The sequence below is a fragment of the Ceratotherium simum genome, chromosome 21 (genome assembly GCF_057802395.1).
Source record: "Ceratotherium simum simum isolate JZ-2026a chromosome 21, ASM5780239v1, whole genome shotgun sequence".
Classification (NCBI taxonomy): Eukaryota; Metazoa; Chordata; class Mammalia; order Perissodactyla; family Rhinocerotidae; genus Ceratotherium; species Ceratotherium simum.
In genome coordinates, this window is record NC_141920.1 from 15,353,843 (window position 1) to 15,373,011 (window position 19,169).

General features: G+C 41.2%; 1 protein-coding gene across 2 annotated transcripts in view; it reads left to right on the top strand.

Annotated features, from left to right (window-relative positions):
- Positions 1–1,587: 1,587 nt before the first annotated feature.
- NCOA5 (nuclear receptor coactivator 5) overlaps positions 1,588–19,169 on the top strand; it is a 29,961-nt gene continuing 12,379 nt past the window's right edge. For both annotated transcript variants that reach the window (XM_004430315.3, XM_014787406.2), the window contains exons 1-2: positions 1,588–1,734; positions 13,767–13,833. In XM_004430315.3, coding sequence (XP_004430372.2) covers positions 13,796–13,833 — 38 coding nt within the window. In that variant the 5' untranslated portion in view covers positions 1,588–1,734; positions 13,767–13,795. The remainder of the gene's footprint in view (positions 1,735–13,766; positions 13,834–19,169) is intronic.

A 19,169-nucleotide genomic window follows, 5' to 3' on the forward strand; every position in this document is an offset into this window, starting at 1 on the left:
AGTAAAGATAGCAAGATAAAGTTTGGTCACAGAATCTCTGTCCTTGTATATCTAACCAAAAAATAATAATAATAAAATTAAGTTAAAAGATACCAAAAAATTAATTAAGAGAATTAATCAATTCAACCAAACAATGAAAGGGTACAACTTTATGGCCTAAGCATCAAAAAAAGGTAACCAAGGAAAGAAACAGAAGATTCTGAACTGAGCCAAGTGTGGTTCTTAACCTGCCCCACAAAAGCATAACGGGAAAGCAGGTGAATCTACAAAATCCTGAGACTTCTCACCTAGAGTGAATGAACAACCTGGGAAAAAGTAAAGGAAAAATCTCTGGGAGTAGAATTCCCTATTGGCCTCCAGGAGCTCTCAGCAGAGACAGGAAAAACCACCCAGCTTCCATTTTCCCAGGTGCCATGATGAATTATGATAAGGATCTGAAGGCCAAGTGTATTTGCTCAGAAGCATTGAACATATCCTGCCCTATTCCCAAGGAAAAAACAAGACCGGAGAGTGCATCCCTGTTTCTTTCCTCAAGTATTTACCTGTTTGCAATTACACACTCAAGTGTGATTATTCGCCCAGTTCTCTCCACTAGACAGTAATCTCCAAGATAGCAGAGATGGGTCTACACTTGTTCATGATGGTGCCTAGCAAGTAGGTGTATAAAAAACCAGACAGCCACCTCGTAGGTATATAATAAACATTCGGTGAGTAAATGAGTGAAGGAGTGAGCATATGAGTGTGTGTCAAAGAAATCTGACTTCCCATGGTGCTCAAATTCCACAGCCACCATTTTTACTTGGCATGCACTACTCACAAGGAGAAAAACTAGACCCCATGGGATCGGAGGCATTTCCTAACTAATAAAAGAGCCTACCTGATTCCTATAGCGATAACCGTGATTAATAGAGTGTATTTACAATTGCGTGAGCAAATTCCATTCCTTGTGACAAATATATCCTGTAGATTAAACGAACAATACGTACAACATTTTACATGCTTCACGGTCAACAGTTACATCCTGGGAAATTTATTTTTGACATTGAATGAATATTCCAGGAAAAAAGAACTCAAGAAGAACCTGTGCCTATATCACCAGAAGCCTTTTGTCTCTCGTCAGCGACACTAATAGGGTACACAGCCTATTTAAATATAAATTTGAATAAAACATTTTCTCTACCTCTTTGCTTTCTTTGTTCCTTGTGATCCTGAGGTTACAGGAATATATATACTATTCTCCAACACACACATCGATAGGTGTTTTGGGTTTTCTTTAGTTTTATGCAAGACTAAATCAAAATATTTTAGGATTTCAATGATCTATTTCCACAGTTAAAGAGGAAGGAAGGCGCTCCGAAAATGAGAAGAAAGGCGAAGCTCTTTGGGGTGCAGGGACCAGGCCTGGCAAGCATCCTCAGCCAGGGACGCCGTTACTAGGCAACCCCTCGCGTTCTCAACCGCCGCCCGAGACCAGCTTCCCCGCCCTCATTGCTAAGGAGATGGACGCCCCAACTCAGCCCTGCCGTAAACCCGCACGCTCTTGCGACATTGCCGCGCCTGCCGCTGCGTGCGCGCCCTCTGCCCCCCACTCCCCGCCCCGGCCGCCATTGCCTCGTGCCCGCGCCGGTCGGTTGGTGGCGCCTTTGTCCTGTGGCGGGCAGGTGGGCTGAGGCGGAGGCGGCAGCGGCGGGCCTGAGGCGAAGGAGCGGCCGGGAGCCCGCCGCGCTGGTAGCGGTGAGTGCCGGGAAGCGGTGGCCGTCCGCCGAGGCGCGGGGCTGACGGGCAGGCGGTTGAGGGGCCCGGGCCGGATGGGGAGGCTGAGGCGGGAGGGCCCGCTGGACGCGCGGCCGCGGCCTCGGCTCGTCTCCGGGTGCGCGCGGGGCTGCGCATGCCCGGTGCGGGGCGCGGCCTCCGCTGGCGCCCGTCCGGCCCAGGCGCGGCCAGCCGGGGCGGCCGGTGATGGGCTCGGGCGCTGCGGCCGCCTGTCTGTGCGCGCACCGCCGGGGATAGCCTTCTTGTAGGGTGGGGCTGCACACCCCGCTCCCCCTTCTCGAAACGGTGACGTCGCTCGCCCGCGGGTCCTCAGCGAGTCGGTGGCGCAGTCGGGATTCGAACCCGGGCTGAGGCGGCCCGCCTCCCGGGCGTGCGGCGCCGTGCGCGAACCGAGCGCCGTCCCCTCGCGGCCCCTTGACAGCATCCTCGAGACGTCTCCTCGTCATGTGACTCCCCCACCCGTTTATAACGCGACCCCGGGCCCGGAGAACGGGAGAAGGAGCCGTGCCCGAGGTTACTCCGGAAACTGGCGACGGAGACAGCGCCCCAACCTGCTGGCTCTCCCGTCTCCGGACCCAGGGCGCTTCCCGCGCCCAGACATCCCGCCTGGGGCGTTTTTTTAGCACGGCGTTCCCCAAATTTGAGTCTCTCGCGTTGCACCTTTACGTCCGTGTACCATCTGTACTGCCATTTACCAAATGTTAATTTTTTTCTTTAAACTGACTCTTTTTTTCTTAAATATGTTTGTTTAAGGTGGAAACGTAAACCACAAACCGTATAATGGAAAGCCAGTTATTTTTCTAATACTCATAAAAAAAATAAATACCTATCAATTAAAATAAACCGCGCGTCCTCGTTCCTCCTGAAATTATTGTGCGTTCCACGCTTTGGGAAACGCTGCCCCATGAGTATGGGGTTCACTGTGGTCTTCTGGCTTTAGCTCTGTGCACAGAGGTTGCCCCGTCCCTGAGGCATAGCAGATTCCATGAAATGCCCCAGGGTCTTCGGGGATGGTAATTAATAATATAAGTTGTGTCGTTGTAAAGTGTTCTCGTTATTGACGTGCAAGTGGTAGTCTCAGGGAACTGCAGGAACTGTCTGTCTGCTCAAGCGCACCTGGTGTGCCTCCTCGGTTTCCCTGCAGCCTTGTGGTAGCCACCCCGCAGTTTAAAAGAGATGATTCTGCCAACGCCGATGGAGCAGTTTTGGTTTTTGACAACTCTAGGTTTAATGTTTTCTGCATGAGTCAGTCTGAGTGTGAAAACTAACTTTCGTGTGGACGTTTTCGAACCAGTAAAGCCCAAGCTTTGCATTGTGGGTATTGGAGATCACTTGGCTGTTAACAGTTTCTTTCTTCATTCTGGTTTCTTTGCCTTTCTTGTAGCTCGTCTGTCACCTTCCACATATTCTTTGAAAACTCTGACAGTCTTTTCACCTAAAACATGGAAGCAGTGATTTTCCTTATACAATGTACTGGAGAAACCATATTGCAAGGCCCAGTGGAAGGAATTTAGGTGCAGGTTGCTCCATGTCGCGTGCCTGTGAACACCACAGGTTTAGAGGAGGCGTTGACAGATAAACTTATAAGTTAACAGTCTGTTCTGTTGGTAGTCTATTCATAAGTTCTGTTTGTGTGTGAGGGAGCAGATTTACTTTAATTCATCGAAAGGAAACTCAGAAAAGTTAGCTCAAGCCATTCAAGAGTTTTTTCCTCAAAGCCTATGTAGAAGAAAATCCATATTCCTTGGGGTTACTTTTGAATGAGCACAATGTAGAACTTACATAAGGCAAAGGTGATTTTCTTCACATTTCTAAGCTACGGTCCTGTGTAGAGAAGAAATGAGAATTTCTTTTTACTCAAGTCACTTTCTGAACTTCAGCATATGGAACCTCATCTACCAGTGCTCAAATGCTAAGAATAAACATCTTTTGGAAAGGCGATAGAAGTCTGATGAGAAAGAGTGCCTGATGGTTTGAAACTTCATTTTAAATAACCATTGCAAGCGTTCTGTCTCTGTGGCCTGTAGATGGCACTGCCTTTGTACCGCTTGTTACTACTGTGGGAATTATTGGAATTCATTTGTGCTTTTAAAAATGAAAACCTTTGGAGGAAATCTATTTGATATTTTATTCCCTTTAGTTTACATTGTTTCTTTGTTTTTGATTCCCTACTTGAAGAATGAAACATCTCTTCCTATACTCACTATTGCTCTTAGGGATGATGATAAACAACCGGCAGTCCACACGGGTTACAAAGCAGCTTTACAAATACCAACTCATTTGCTCCTGCTAATCATCTTGTGAGGTAGATAGACCAGTATTATTATTATATCTTGTTTGCATGTGAGGTAACAATGGCTCGAGAGGTTAGATTTCTTGCCCAAATCACATATTTAGTGGAACATATTCAAGCTGTTATTGAAGATAAAAGATTTCATGGTCAAGCAAAAATTGGGAAATGTTGAGGTAAATGGGTGTCCTTACTCCAGAATTTCTCAGAGGCTTTAACATGCTAAACATGTGCGATGTAGATGTCCGAGACAGGAAGATACCATGATGCGTTTCTGTCACTGTCCTCCCATGAACAACTTGAGGTACTAGTGTTACCCAAAACTGATCACTCTTTCTGCTGCACTCTTGTTCCTCTCTGTACCTTGTGGTTTACTAGTAATTACCATGTGTCTTTGAGACAAGAGCTTTTAAAGCTCAGGCAGCTTTTTTGTGCCAAAAGATTTGGCACAGCATACATATTTGTCTATAGACTGTTCGTCTTAGGCAGAGTTAAAGTATACTATCAAGAAGTTAACAGGGCATTAACCAACAAAATTACCCTCTATGTTACTCTCATTAATGAGAGGCATTAATGAAAGGATCAGGGTAAGGCCACTGTCGGAAGCAACAGCACATTAGGGAAATATGAAGTATACTGACAGCTAAATATATAATACCAGCATGCCTGCTGCTTTTTAAATGGTGGTTTTATTGCCACCAGATATGAATATTTATAGGGATGGTCATTTTCATTCTTTATCCTATCACTAAAAAAATAAGAGATAGTAGGTCAACTGGACCAAATGCTTGTGTGTTTAGAAAATAATTCCCCTCAAAGAATCAGAACTTTTCCAAACCATAAGGCTCTTTTTCTTTTATTTCATGTTCAAAACAACATTATTGTTGACCTATATAAAGACTGGTGACTTTAGGCAAGGATCAGGGCAACTTAAGTTGCATTGGAGAACAGTTATAAAGCAAAGTGTTGTACAACTTTAGCTCTGTAAAATACCTTGAGTGGTCCCCTGGTTTGGATCTGGAATGATTGAATTACTGAAGATTAGGTTGATCCTACAGCTAGTGGGCAAGTTTTGGAGAACTTTGAATTATAAGTAATTTGGATTTAAATGAGTATACTTAATTATGCAATTGGAGATTGAGATAGTAATAACATGTATTTAGGATCAGAGATGATACAAGTTTGTTTTTAATCTCTCTTCAGAAATTATTTTTGATATCCAAAAGGAGAAAAATAGGAAAAACATGATTTTCATTCAGTTTTAAAGTTTAGGATTATAAACATATAACTGAACCTTTTGCAGCCTTTGGGAAGCTTACATTAGGACAGCATCAGAGTCACTAGACCAGCTGGTTGGAAATATAGATCCTTGAGTGCAGCTCCCCACCCCCCACTCCCAACTAACTGGTCTCTGGAGGTGGGGGCTAGAGAATCTGCCTTTTCAGAAACCACCCCTGCAGTTTTTATGTACATTAAAGTTCTGAGGACCCTTTGGGGCCAGCCGGTGGCATATTGGTTAAGTTTGCACGCTCCACTTTGGAGGCCCAGGGTTTGCGGGTTCGGATCCTGGGTGTGGACGTACACACTGCTCATCAAGCCATGCTGTGGCAGCATCCTACATACAAAATAGAGGAAGATGGGCACAGTTGTTAGCTCAGGGCCAATCTTCCTCATCAAAAAAAAAAAAGTTTTGAGGACCCTTGATTTAGGACTTTAGAAAATGAGTTTTCACTAGAAATAGAAGGTTGAAGCAAATTCTAGTACTAAACTATTCATATCCCAGATTACTAATAGGAATTGACAACTTGGGTTTATGGTTGGGTTTACATTAATGGATTCATTTTAAGCAAGACCTTAATTTAACTATAAAGTGTTTGGGGCTTTATAGCTTGAGCTGGAGGTAGTGGGAATAGTTAGAATATCTGTGGAGTTCTCAATATTTTAATTCCTTCCATTCACATCACCAGGATGCTTTCACCTTCTTGAGAACAAAGAAAGCAAACCTACCAAGATTCCATGGTCTGCTTATTAACTTTAGCTATGCTCCACTTTGCTTTTAGTGGTATGGATGTGAAATTGTCGGTGTGGCCATTTTTCTCTTTTTGCAAAGAGTTGCATTTAGATATGAAAACAAAATGCCTCAAAAGAAACAGGTAATCTAGCCCCTGCCAGCAGAACAATACTGACAGCTCTAGTTTGCAAAATTTTGAGAGAACTTTAGTTGACAGTTTGCCCTTTATTAGCCAAAGAAGTGGATAACATGCTATCAGAAAGTGGCAAGCTCAGTGGTTAATGTTTTTCCTGCCATTTTATAACTAGGTAATTCGAAAAAGAAGCCTAAATTTTCAGAATTCTTTTTAAACAATCACCTGAAATTGAGGAGAAGTGATAGACTGCATAGTCCTCCTTGGAGAGGGGGCACTGACCTTATGCTTGGATATTATTATTATTACCTTTAGCACTATGGAAACTTGGGTTGATGATTCCATTTCCTTTGGAGGTAGCCATGTGATTATGCTTTCTGTACTGTTTTCAGGGATTATTTTTTTTACACATTTTAGCCGTTGTCATGACACTTTCTTTGTAACAGATTATGAGTTATTTCCCCTTGAACATAGGAGTTTAGAGAGGTTTCTAAATGGAGGACCTACGTGTATGTTATGTATAAGCTAAAGGGATAAATAGATAATAGAATAGTGGTTCCCAAATACCTGCTGAGAATCACCTGAGAAACTTGTTAAAATACAGATTCCTAGGCTTCATCCTCAGATTCTAAGTTTGAGACTGAACCTGGGAGTCTGATTTTTAACCATATTCTCAGGTGGTGCTGATATATCTTCATTAAAGAAATGTTTTGGAGAATGAAAAAAATATGTATCTATAAATGGGGAGGGGGAATGGGGAGTTATTTAATGGGTATAGAGTTTTAGTTTTGCAAGATGAAAAAGTTCTGGAGATCTGTTGCACAACAGTGTGAAATATACTTAACATTACTGAACTGTGCACTTAAAAATGGTTAAGATTATATACATTGTATGTTACATGTTTTGTACTACAAATTTTTTTAGAAAGATATTAGAAAAAAAAAGTAAGGAAGGATGGTTTGTTGTCTGTTTCTTCCTGAACAGTGAATTGAACTAGTAGATTGTTGGCTATTAATTACTGACTCCTCTGGCCATCAGTTCATTTTATATCCCTTTGTTAAAGGTAAAATCATAACCTCTTAAATATTTTTCTTCCATCTGTTTCCTTCGGTATCAAACTAGTGATCCTTGAAGAGCATTTCTAAAATGGGCAATATTTTGAATGTCTTAGGTTTAAATATGCTTTGCCTATGAAGGCAGTATGCCTTCATTAATTTGGCTTCACTGAAACTCTGTGGTAATTCATTTCATAGCCTCCTACAGGCCCTCTTAGGACCAATTTCTTCCTTTTCCATAGCAAAGTTTTTTTTTTATCTAGTCTAACTCTGGCTTGCATCTATAATTCCTCTCTCTTTTCCTCCTCTTATCCCCCCATTCCCTACACTAAACTTCCTATAGTATTTCTAACTTATTATGTCTTTCACACCATTCCTTTACTTTTACATGTGCTGGAATGACTTCTTTTCTGGTAAACTCCTACTCATCCTTCAAGACTCAGTTTAAATGTTATTTTTAGAACTTCCCTGCTTCCTCCACCTTCCGTCTGCCCCCCGTTCTTCCCAGTCTCCTGTCTGTCTTATTCCTCTCCCCTGCCACACACATACACAAAGTTAGGCCTTCATTATCTCTGCCATAATCCCACTTTAGATTATATTGTGATGATCTGTGTACATGTGGCTCTCTCTTTTATTAAACAGTGAACTCCTTTAAGGCACAGACTTTAGCCTTGTTATTTCCATATGTCTAAGGCCTAGTACAGAGTGCGACACATAGTAGACACAGAAGCATTTGGTGTATTGATTATAAACTATCCTTTTCATATTTATTAATTTAGGTCTCTAAGGATCTCTACTTGTACAGTTTAGTTGAAATTTTACCATCTTGAATAAACTTGTATTTTAAATTTTTTGTAGCTGAGACTTTTTTACTAGTCTAGATTAGCTCAACCCTTGTGAATCCAAATAGGTGTTTTTTCTTTTAGCTGATATTCTTCTTTGAATCAACATAACTAACACAGAATATCCGTTTTATCAGGTTCAGAGAATTCAAGTGACTTGACTAAATTCCCCCCCAAAGTAGGTCTAAAACTCGGATTTGCTGATCCAAGCCAAGTGCTTTTTCCTCAAAAGAAGTAAAAAGGGCAAGACATTAAATGTTGATGGAGAATTTGTGTCTGAAGAGTTGAGGTGAAGAGAATGTCAGTAGCATAAGCCAGAAACACTGTAGTTTGAGGTGATAGAAATTGAAATGGTCACTAATAGCTAGGTCCTACTCTATTGAGTGTTTGGGGCACTTAAACATTGGGGTGACTAACATAGACTGAGGCTTTTCCGGGTTCCATCAGCATTTGATTGGGGGGTCCTAGCAAGAGTGTTCCAAGTGGAAACCATGTCTTTCAGCTCCCTGTTATGGAGGCAGCAGAGCATACTGTTTAAGCACTTTGGCGTCAGACAGACCTGGGTTTGAGTTCTAGCCCTGCCTCTTGATCATCTTGTGACCTCAGATAAGTCACCTAATTTCTCTAAACTTCAAATTTCCTCATTCACAAAATAGAGATCATAATAGTACTTAACTCCAAGAGTTGTAGAAAGGATTGAATGAGATAATGCACATAATGTTCTTAGTACAGGCTCTGGGATAGAGTAAGCATTCTGTAAATGTGGGTTTTCATTGTTTCCCCCATTCCTGTTCCCAGGAATAATATTTGAATACAGTTAAAGATATAATAATTATTTTAATTAGAGAATGAAGGAGATAATCAAATATGAGGGAATGCATAGTTTTCAAAGTGAGCTTAAAAGGTTGATTTAGAAACAGCAAGCAGATGGGGCTGGCCCTGTGGCTTAGCGGTTAAGTGCGCGCACTCGGCTATTGGCGGCCCAGGTTCAGAACCCCGGGCGCACCCCGACGCACTGCTTCTCCGGCCATGCTGAGACTGCGTCCCACATACAGCAACTAGAAGGAGGTGCAGCTATGACATACAACTATCTACTGGGGCTTTGGGGAAAAGAAAAAAAAGGAGGAGAATTGGCAATAGATGTTAGCTCAGAGCCGGTCTTCCTCAGCAAAAAGAGGAGGATTAGCATGGATGTTAGCTCAGGGCTGATCTTCCTCACAAAAAAAAAAAAAAAAAGAAACAGCAAGCAGAGCATTCTCTTACCCCTGACTCATTACAGTGTAACTCGTTAAAATATCCCTGAGTTACAGTATACCATCAAAGTCATCTTCATAAATATGGTTTAAGTGAGAAGTCCTGTCCTTTCCCCTCCCAGTTTGGAGAGTTGTATATTGATATCTGCTGTCTCATCAGTGTGATTTCCAAGGGGCATTATCTTTATCATCATTTGTTTCCAATTAGTAATTCCTGATTGTTAGTTGATTTTCAGATAAGCCTTTTGGGGAGTTTTATTTCATTTGTAATCACTTACTGAAATTGTATAGGTTTCTGGATTCTTTCAGCAGCCAGTGGTGGGCCTGTCACTAAGTGCTGTGGTTCATACTGCACTTGTTTAGAGTAATTCTCCTTATTTTTTATTGCGATAGCCCGTGAAGTATAAAAATTGATTTTAAGGTGAAAAGAGTTGTTTTATGATGGTACAATTAAAAAATAGAGCAACTCAGTTCTTGGTACAATGAATGAAACATGCATTTTTATTTATAGCATTATCCCAGGATCATTGTGTAAACTCTGTCTGACATATTAGTCTAAAGTAAAATTGTAGATTAAGCATTGTGTCTTTCTTTGGGAGTCCTTAACCCCGTTGTTTTGTGATTTACAACAGCTCTGCCACTTCCTGCGTAACATCATGTTTTCTGGATTTTTTTTTCTGGTTTTTTTCCTTTTATGCCAATCTCTTCAGTTGGTGCAATTTTTTGGTCTGAAAATCCTTTCCTGAGAAGTGCTTTTAACTGTTTTCAGAAGACCAGTTGGAAATTATAGATATTCAGGCCAAGGTTAAGCACGAGGTGGTGATGGTGATATTGAATGGCATTCACATTGCTAATGTAATTAAAGTACCCACCAAGCTGAGGTGGAAGAGACACTAAGAGACTGACTGACTTTTCGTCTTAAGGCATTTGACCAGGATAAAATATAACAGGAGGAGAAAGAAGAACCATTTCTTATCTTTTCTATGCAGAGGAGGCATTCCACCTCTCCTTGGAGACTCCTAAGTTGCCACTGCCCTCTTTTTCATTAAATTCTCTCCAATTTTGGTTCCCTACGTAATGTCTAGAAAGGTCCCCAAATTGTCTTTCCATCTTTTTTTCCCTTTTCCTTTACATTAACATTATTTCTCTTTCCTTGGTGTGGATTATATATCTTTGTAAGGAGTTAGGAAGAAAATCTGATTCAACTAATTAATACAAAAGCTCCGTTTACCGGTCCCAGTATTTGCATTTTCAAAGAGAAACTTGTTCAGGTGGACCTCCAAACAACAATTGATGGGTTTTCAAATTGTGTGACAAAAAATTGGGATGGGGCAAAGTTTTTTACCTTGACTCTTTAAATCTTTGCTATACTGTGATTAGCTCCCTGAAGTTGTTTGTGCTTTTGGTAGCTTCTCTCTTCTTCCTGTGTTTCTAAACTCATAGGTTTTTCAAAAGTTCTGTGTGCACGTATGTTAGGATTTTTTGTATATGGGGATTGGTGGTGGTGATAGTTTTGTTTTCATAACTCTCACTGAAAACCCCTCCAATCCTACCCTAACATGAGCAGTCCTCTTGGATAGCACTGAGACTATCAAAAATTTCCAGGTCTCTGAGGCCTACCCCGTGGTGTAGTGGTTAAGTTCTCGGACTCCGTTTCGGCAGCCCGGGGTTCGCAGGTTCAGATCTCGGGCACGGACCTATGCCCCGCTTATCAAGCCATGCTGTGGCAGGAATCCCACATATAAAGTAGAGGAAGATGGGCACGGATGTTAGCCCAGGGCCAATCTTGCTTAGAAAAAAGAGGATTGGCAACAGATGTTAGCTCAGGGCTAATCTTCCTCACACAGACACACAATTTCTGAATCTCACCAAGATGGATATTTGAGGAACTCTTAAATGGGGCAAATAAACAAACACTTGACATACCACACTAAAAGTTTGCTACCCCCCAAATTAAGAAAATGATCTGACAGTTCTTTTTGCAGAAGAAACGTTAAGTCACACCATCCAAATATAATTGCTTTGGACTACTCAATGCAAATAGATACTAGGAGGCAAATTACAATCAAAATGGTTTGAAGATATCTTGAATTTTTAAATAATCTTTCAAATAATTGCAAAAAAATTTCAACAACTTCAAAGTAAGATATTTATCTTCTTCATTCTAACTGGAACCAGTTTTGCCCCAAAGGTATATAATACATGACTACTTTGGTCTCCCCAGTCCTATATGTAGGCACTCACAGAACTGGATATAATCATACAATGTAAATAATCCTTTTCATATGATGAGGGAAAATTATATAGCATTAATAGAAACTTACCAATTAAAGTAGTACCATATAGTCTTTACTCTGACCTAAATGTTTGCCAGGTCAAGTCAATGTTGAGATGAGTTTTCTTTATTCACATGACCATGTATTAATATATGGAATCCTGCTGGGAGATAGGGTACTTATTTAAAATAAATCTTTGCACCACCACCATCCCCAGTGTATTCCAAAGATACTTTGAAAATACTTAAATAATCAAAGACATTGCATTTCTTCCTGAATCGTAGTCACTGTGTATTAGAAAGCAGTGAGCAGACTAAGTCAGTAGGCCCTTCTAACCTGAACTGATGTTCTCCACAGTTGCATATAAAAGAACTAGATAGTCCCTATAAGGACTATCATTATATAATATGTAATTCAGATGTTAGTGAACTTTAAGAATTATAAATTGTGAAAGTGCCACGTGCTGTACCAAAGCCATGGTCAGATATTACTGGCCAAGTCCTATATAAAAAATATTTTCTGATTTTGTAAAAAGAGAGGGATTGGGCCGGCCCCGTGGAGTAGCGGTTAAGTGCACGCACTCCACTGCTGGCAGCCCGGGTTTGGAGCCTGGATGCGTACTGACACGCTGCTTGTCAGGCCATGCTGTGGCAGCATCCCACATACAGTGGAGGAAGATCGGCACGGATGTTAGCTCAGAGCCGGTCTTCCTCAGCAACAGAGGAGGATTGGCATGGATGTTAGCTCAGGGCTAATCTTCCTCACAAAAAAAAAAGAGAGGGAAAGGTAAGAGGCAATTTAGGTAGAATATACTTCTCTAACTTTTTAAATTTATGTTACCTTTTGACTTTTGTCAAAAGCCAGTCTTCTCTTAGGCATAATAGAGAGGGACTTCTGACTTAAAATGGAATTGAAGATCATTCTCACTTGAACTCAAAAGTTGACAACATAGCAGGGTAAAGTCTATACCAGACCTGTTAAGCTTTTCTGTTATTACTGTGGTCTTTCACATGATAGGAGTCTGGTTGGAATTTTTAAAATACATAATTACTGTTTCAAAGCACTTAATTATGTGAGTGCTTAATACCATTTAATGTCATTAGATACACTATTAATTGCTTAATATGGAACAATGGGAACAAAACTACACTGCATCAGGAAGCAGTTTTATTTCTTCATTCAACTAATGTATGAAATTTTTAATGCATTTATTTATCTTTAAGTCATAAAAATTGTCAAGTGTTATCTTTGGGCATAGATTGGTACATTTCTTTAGATACTTCATCAATTCTTACTTATACATAGTGTTTTTATTATTCACTTCAATTTTTGCAAAGCGAGTTTGTTTTGTTTTTAGCAAGCAGGTTTTAACTGCACAAATTGGCTTTTCTATAAGTGTATGTGATTCCACTGTTCTCCCTTATCTAGTTGTGTATACCAGCCTTCTCTAATGGAAACTTGTTATGAGGAGTGTTTTATTACCTAACCCTTCTACCAAATGCCTATTCTTATTCTTAGGTACCTATATATGAGGGTTATAGATGTTAACATATCATATACTTTGTTTAGAAAAAAAATTAATTTCTTTCCTATGTCTCATTCTGGAAGATTCTATCCAATGGAATACAACACAAGGCACAGAAGGAGGCCCTGCCTCATGGAATATTGGAAGTTTTAAGACAACAGAGTCCAGCTATTCTTTGTAACATAAAATGGGATTATTTGCCTTTGCTCTTTTTCTTTTTTAAACTCTCTCTCTTCTTATCTTTATCCTTCTCTCTTCCCCTCAAAAAAGAATCTTTCAGCTGGCTCTCCAAGGATTTAGTTTCCCCCTTTTGGAGGGGGCAGGTGTTAGGTTTAGGGCTTGGCAGAGTGTTAAAGCATTGATATAATCAGTTTTACACAAATTAGGTGTTAGCTAGAAAACTGAAGGACATTCCTTACCAAGCCATGACACTATACTGCTGTAACTTAATAAAAATTGTCCAAGTGACAGTGTATCTGCTGAATGGATTTTCTTACACCATCTGCTTGTCATTGTAGTTTTTTTTGTTGTTGCTTTCATTTGAAATGTGCTGATGATCTTGTTTTTATTCCGTAGCATTGAACAGATGGGTTGATTATTCTTTTCAGATATTAATAAGGCAGCGGAAAGAAGAAATATGAATACGGCTCCATCAAGACCCAGTCCCACACGAAGGTAAAGTACCCTGAAGCAGTGAGTTACCTTGGGAGAGTTGGGCTCTGGGGAGTTAAGCCCAACTTCGCACATCAAGGGTCTTTTCTTCCCCCCAACAAATCAGAAACGCTCAAGCAAACAATTAAGAACATGAACCTTGTGTGAAGGGCCTTGCTGCTTTTTTTAAACATACATCAGGAGATGCAGAGGAAGCTTTGTGTTTTCGGTGGCAAACCCAGCAAGTTCAGCTTGCAGCATGAGTTGCAGGCGATTGGAAGAGGATAAACCTCTGTCTGTCCCCAGCTCACGTGTCAGTGGGAGCCTCCACAGCAGGAGGAGTGCCCCAGGGTCGTTGGTGTGTGCCATGCTGCACTGCAGCGGGCAGCAGAGATTCGACTCTTCATTCCAAATGGCTGCCGGTCCAGATGTTAACCCAGGTTTACGGGAAGTGCTGCTTGAGAGATTGCTGCTGTGCCTGTGCTGCAGATCCCCTGTTTGCTCGCATGCTTGGGTTACCTATTGAGGGGAAATAAAAAGGGCAAAAACACTCCACCTCTCTAAAGTCTCCCTTTTTCTTAGCTTTCCTGGAAATAAAAGACATTTCCCCAATATATTCTTCCTTCCAGTGTATACAAAAGAGATAGTCCTGATGTGTACCCTCAAGATATGCGTTAAATTGGCCTCTTCTCTCAAAGAAGAGCCTTATTAATGTTACCATTTACACCAAAGATGAGTATATTGTATCCAAAGTGTCCGCCCCATAACAGCACACAAGTGGATGCAGTGTGTGCAGTTTTGTGTGAAACCCAGACCGATGTGATATATTTCATATCTGGTGTCTCTTCAGGGCCCAAGCAGATACTCAGTATGGATTTTGCCTTTGCCCCTAAGTAAAAATGCCAATTTTCCACAGTAAACTACATAGCTAAAGTACCGCTGTAAACTGCATTTCCTACAGTGAACTGAACACTGCTGAGTACAATGAATTCTAGTCTGTACTCGTAGCTCCACAGATCACCTGGGGATGTACCCAACTAACTGAGCACTTACACATAACATACAGCTGTCCTGCTTTGGGACAAAAACATCTATATTTTGTTACCTACTTATTGGAAAGAATGACTGCTGTATGTTTGGTGTATATACCCCTACTTGGAGGTGAAGAGTATTTTCTAACCCACGATCAATAGATAACACACATCAACTTTGAACACACATCAACTTTGCAGAGTTCAAGCAGATCCTTGGGGGAAAATAATACTGCTGATGTCAGTTGGATTTTTTGAGCACTCTGCCTACACAGAGGAGTTGAATCTGACACCACAACTTCAGCTACACTACAGCTGTCAGGTGGATGCCCTGGCCATCCATTGACTTCACTGCAGAAGTGAGCATATATATTTGTACTCTGTCTGTTCTCCTTAACCCTGTAAGGAATGCCTGCAGCTTGCAGGTAAATGCTATATTGATTGATTTTGTGTGTATGTCTGAGTATCCTGAAGAACATAAATGAATCCTCTAGAACTTCAACAGTTCCATATAATGTCTTCTTCCGTTATGTTGCATCTAACCACGCTGCAGATGTTGGGCAGTCCCATCTGTGTTGCTCCTCGTTGCCCCAGTAAACATAGAATACAGGTGGCTAAGAGTTTACGTCTAATGGCCAGAAATATGGAGCTCCCGTTGGAAGCTGTGGTCACCAAATGGCTTGAAAGGAGATATAGTGTGTATCCAGTTTCCAAGGAGCTCTAATGTGTGTGCTTCTGAACAAGGTAGCTTACCAGAGGAGTGTGGAATTGGTAACTATAGAGACACTGACTCCACTAGTAAAATCCTCCCCCGTCTCTGTTGTCCTCAAGATGCTTATGATCTCTGGGTAATGTTGTCTGTGTTTCCTTAGGCAAAAAAAAGAGACAGGGCACATTGCAGAATAAAAAGTAGTTCCTGTTTGTGCTATGGATTGAGAAGAATATTTTATGTCATCCCATTAATGATACTTAACCAAATGCTTTTAACATTTCCAATTGATTGTAGGTGTTCAACAAACATTGGCAATGTAGGGGAAATAACTGACTCCCTTGGTTGGAATCCAATGTAGGCATTGCCAGGCATTAAATTAAAAAGATTAACTTCATCCCAACCTAAAATGCAACTCCATAATTTCATCTGTAATAAAAGAAATAGCTTTATGCTTTTTTTTTAATAGCCTCCCCAAAGAAAAGCATTCAAACAACATTGGCGGGGGCCTTTTAAAATGTTCTCCTTACCAGATATATAAATATAAATATATAAAGTCACTTTTATATATCTTTTAAAATATCACCTTCTTCAGAAGTAAATTCTAAAATGAGGTTGTTGGGGATATGGATGGGGCAGTGGCTTCCTGATTTATTTACAATCAGTATGAGGGACAGCTAGGCTAATTCAAATTCCGTTAAGAATCAGTCTTCCCCTTGGTGATATGTCCCTAACTGGGTTCCTCAGCATGTTATTTACTTGATGAAGTTTCATACAGTCATGCTTAATAAGGTTCAGGGAAGAGGGATGTTCACATTTAATAAAATCTGTTCTGAGCCCCATCTAAAACCTAGGCAAAGAGTCTTAGTTTTTTACCTTTAAAAATAAAAATTTAAGAACCTTAAAGCCAGATAAATTGAACATTGTGTTCAAAAGAGAACACTAACATTTAGATCGTTGCCATGATCATGCATTCTCTCTTAAGATATACTGGTAGGGCAGAAATAAAATGCAATAAGTAAGCAAGATGGGTGAGTGGTTAGCCTGGAAGGGACTAATTATTTCTCTGAGAGTGAACACTGAATATCACTCTCTTTGGGTGCATACTTCCAGTCAAAGCCTTGAGGTAATTCCAGATGTACCAGTATTTTGACAACAACCAAACTGCCTGCATTGGCAACCCTAATCATTTTATTTGCCCAAGCCATAGGGAGTGCATTGTTCACAGGAAAAAACCAGTGTACCTATAGCAAATTTTTCCCTTAAGTTGTACCTCTGTGTCTTCAGTGTTGCTACTTTTAATAAGAAAATTGTTTTTAAGCATGCTGGCAAGACCTTTGTAACACCTTGTTTTGCTGGACTTTAACCTTGAGTATCAAAACACCTAGGTATCTTTGGGAATTTTCACAGGATTATCACCTCTTCAAATGTCTCTGTAAGTGACGGTTCTGCTGGCATTGCTCTCTGTTCAGTAATATGCCTCCCTAATGACTCCAGCTGTCAGTGTGTAATTCTGACAATATTGGCCCAGCCAAGCAAAGAACTCTGCATCAGGGATCCCTGCTATAGATCACATTTCAGCCTGAATTCTCATCATTTGACCTTTGGACCACTTCGTTGGACTCCTTTGAGTACACTGTGTAGTTACCATGCAAGTCGTCTAGCATTGGCACTGCACGTTAGTCCTTACCTTCTTCAAAGACTGGACCATTATTCTGGTTGTATATCAGATGTTCTCAGTTCCTATCTTCAGCTCAATACCTTGGCAGCTCAGGTCCTGGAGCATAACCCTATACAGACGTGGCCTGCAAGTGAGACTCTGTATTTCCTGATCCTTGCTGCATGACCTAAAGAAGAGCAAATAGAATTGCCTTGTCTGCATCGAAAGCTCTGCAGAGAATTTTCCCCATGTATTTGTGAAGGATGTTAGGCCTGGTGCCTCTTCGGTGAAAGTCATCAGGGATTGGTTCATCAGAAATAACCTAGCTATAGACAAGTTTCTTAACGTGGCCAGAGATGATTTCTACATATCCACAGTGTTAATTCCTTTGATAACTGCTTGTTCCTTGGATATGAGACAGCCCTAGCTCTAGGTGGGCCTCACAATTAAGGATTCCAGGCTGTGATTACCTCTGCACTAAAACTTAAAGAAGAGCCGTCAGTTCTCAGCAAGTGCCACCTCCACCAACAGAAAAGCTGTATTTGTGCCTGAGAAAATCGTCAGCGTGCTTCCTAGGGAGAAGCATGGGCACTTAGAAAATTTGGATCTGTGAGGTCTGATATCTCATTGCACCCCATATCCTACCTGCGCCTAATGGCAAAATTCTGCACAAGTCTGTTGTCTCCATTTCTGGCAGTAGCATGGAGCCGTCGTGGTGGGGAATCAACATCACACAGCAGCCAGCCATTTAGATAATGATATTTGTGGACAGTATCTGTAACAGAACAGAAGTACGAAGAACTGATGAAGGACTTTTTTCAGGAGCAAAAAAAGGCTGGCCCTCCCAAGGAAAATACTCCAGTGATCAGAAAGGAGATGCTGATGAAGAAAAGGACAGAGACCTTCCTCCCTGACTTTCTGTACAGCCAAGGCTAAAGAACACCATCGTGAGCTTGAGGTTTCAGTCTCTAGCTGAAGAGAAGCTCAAAGTTCATCAGTCTTCCAAGATAATCTATCAGTTCTTACTCTTTAGGCTCTCAAATGCCTAGTGCTCTGCAAACCCCTTTAGTCCCCAGGAAGAGAAGCAGTTCTGCCAGAAGCACGTCACTTGCCATCTGAGCCATGGTTTTTCCCTTCACCCATCCCTCCCTTACCTCTCAAATGTTTCCAAATGATATGACTGTATTTCTCTTGAGGCAAGGAGCATTTGGCTTTTTCTTCCCCCTGCTGAATAGATGAGGAATTTGCAACAGAATTTTAGTAGTGTTTGTCACCTGCCTTCAGTTTGTGGACTCCACTGCTGAAATTTATTTAACCATTGTTTAGTTTCTTTTTAGCCTCTGGTGACCTGGTACCTGAGGGTACAATGGCATTTGGTCTCCAGTAGAACACCTCTGGTGCCATGGGATGATATTGTGAACCTAATTATGCTACAGAAGCTTGCTTCTAACCCACTTCTCTGAGGTCAAGCATCTCGTTCAGCAGGCTTCGTCCTTGCGGCACTCTGAATCCTCACACTGCACCACTCTTTAGTTAGCTGGTTCTTTTGAGAAGCATGTTGGGGCCAGCAGCAGGAGCCGTTTTGTTCTGGGGAGTTCTTTGTTTGGGTCCTAAAGTCACCCTAAAGGGCTTTTTGTTTTGTTTTTGTCTCCAGAAGAACAGCAGTCTGCCATACTGCTGGTCTTTTGGAGAAAGGAAAAAAGCTTTTGCCTTTTCGTTTTAAAGAATTATCACCTTCTCTGTCCCTACTTCCACCACTCTTTTGGTTCTTTTCCCCTTTGTGATATCCTCTTCTACATTTTTACCCAGAAGGCAATTGAGGGCAAATTAGTAGTTTTGTTGCACGTGGAGTTAAGATTCATTGAGAGAAGGGGAGTGCTTGCCTTCTCAAACTGGAAGCATGAACCCAGACTTTGGGAATTTAGGGTTATAGTCAACCTTCAGAGATGGATCTAACAGG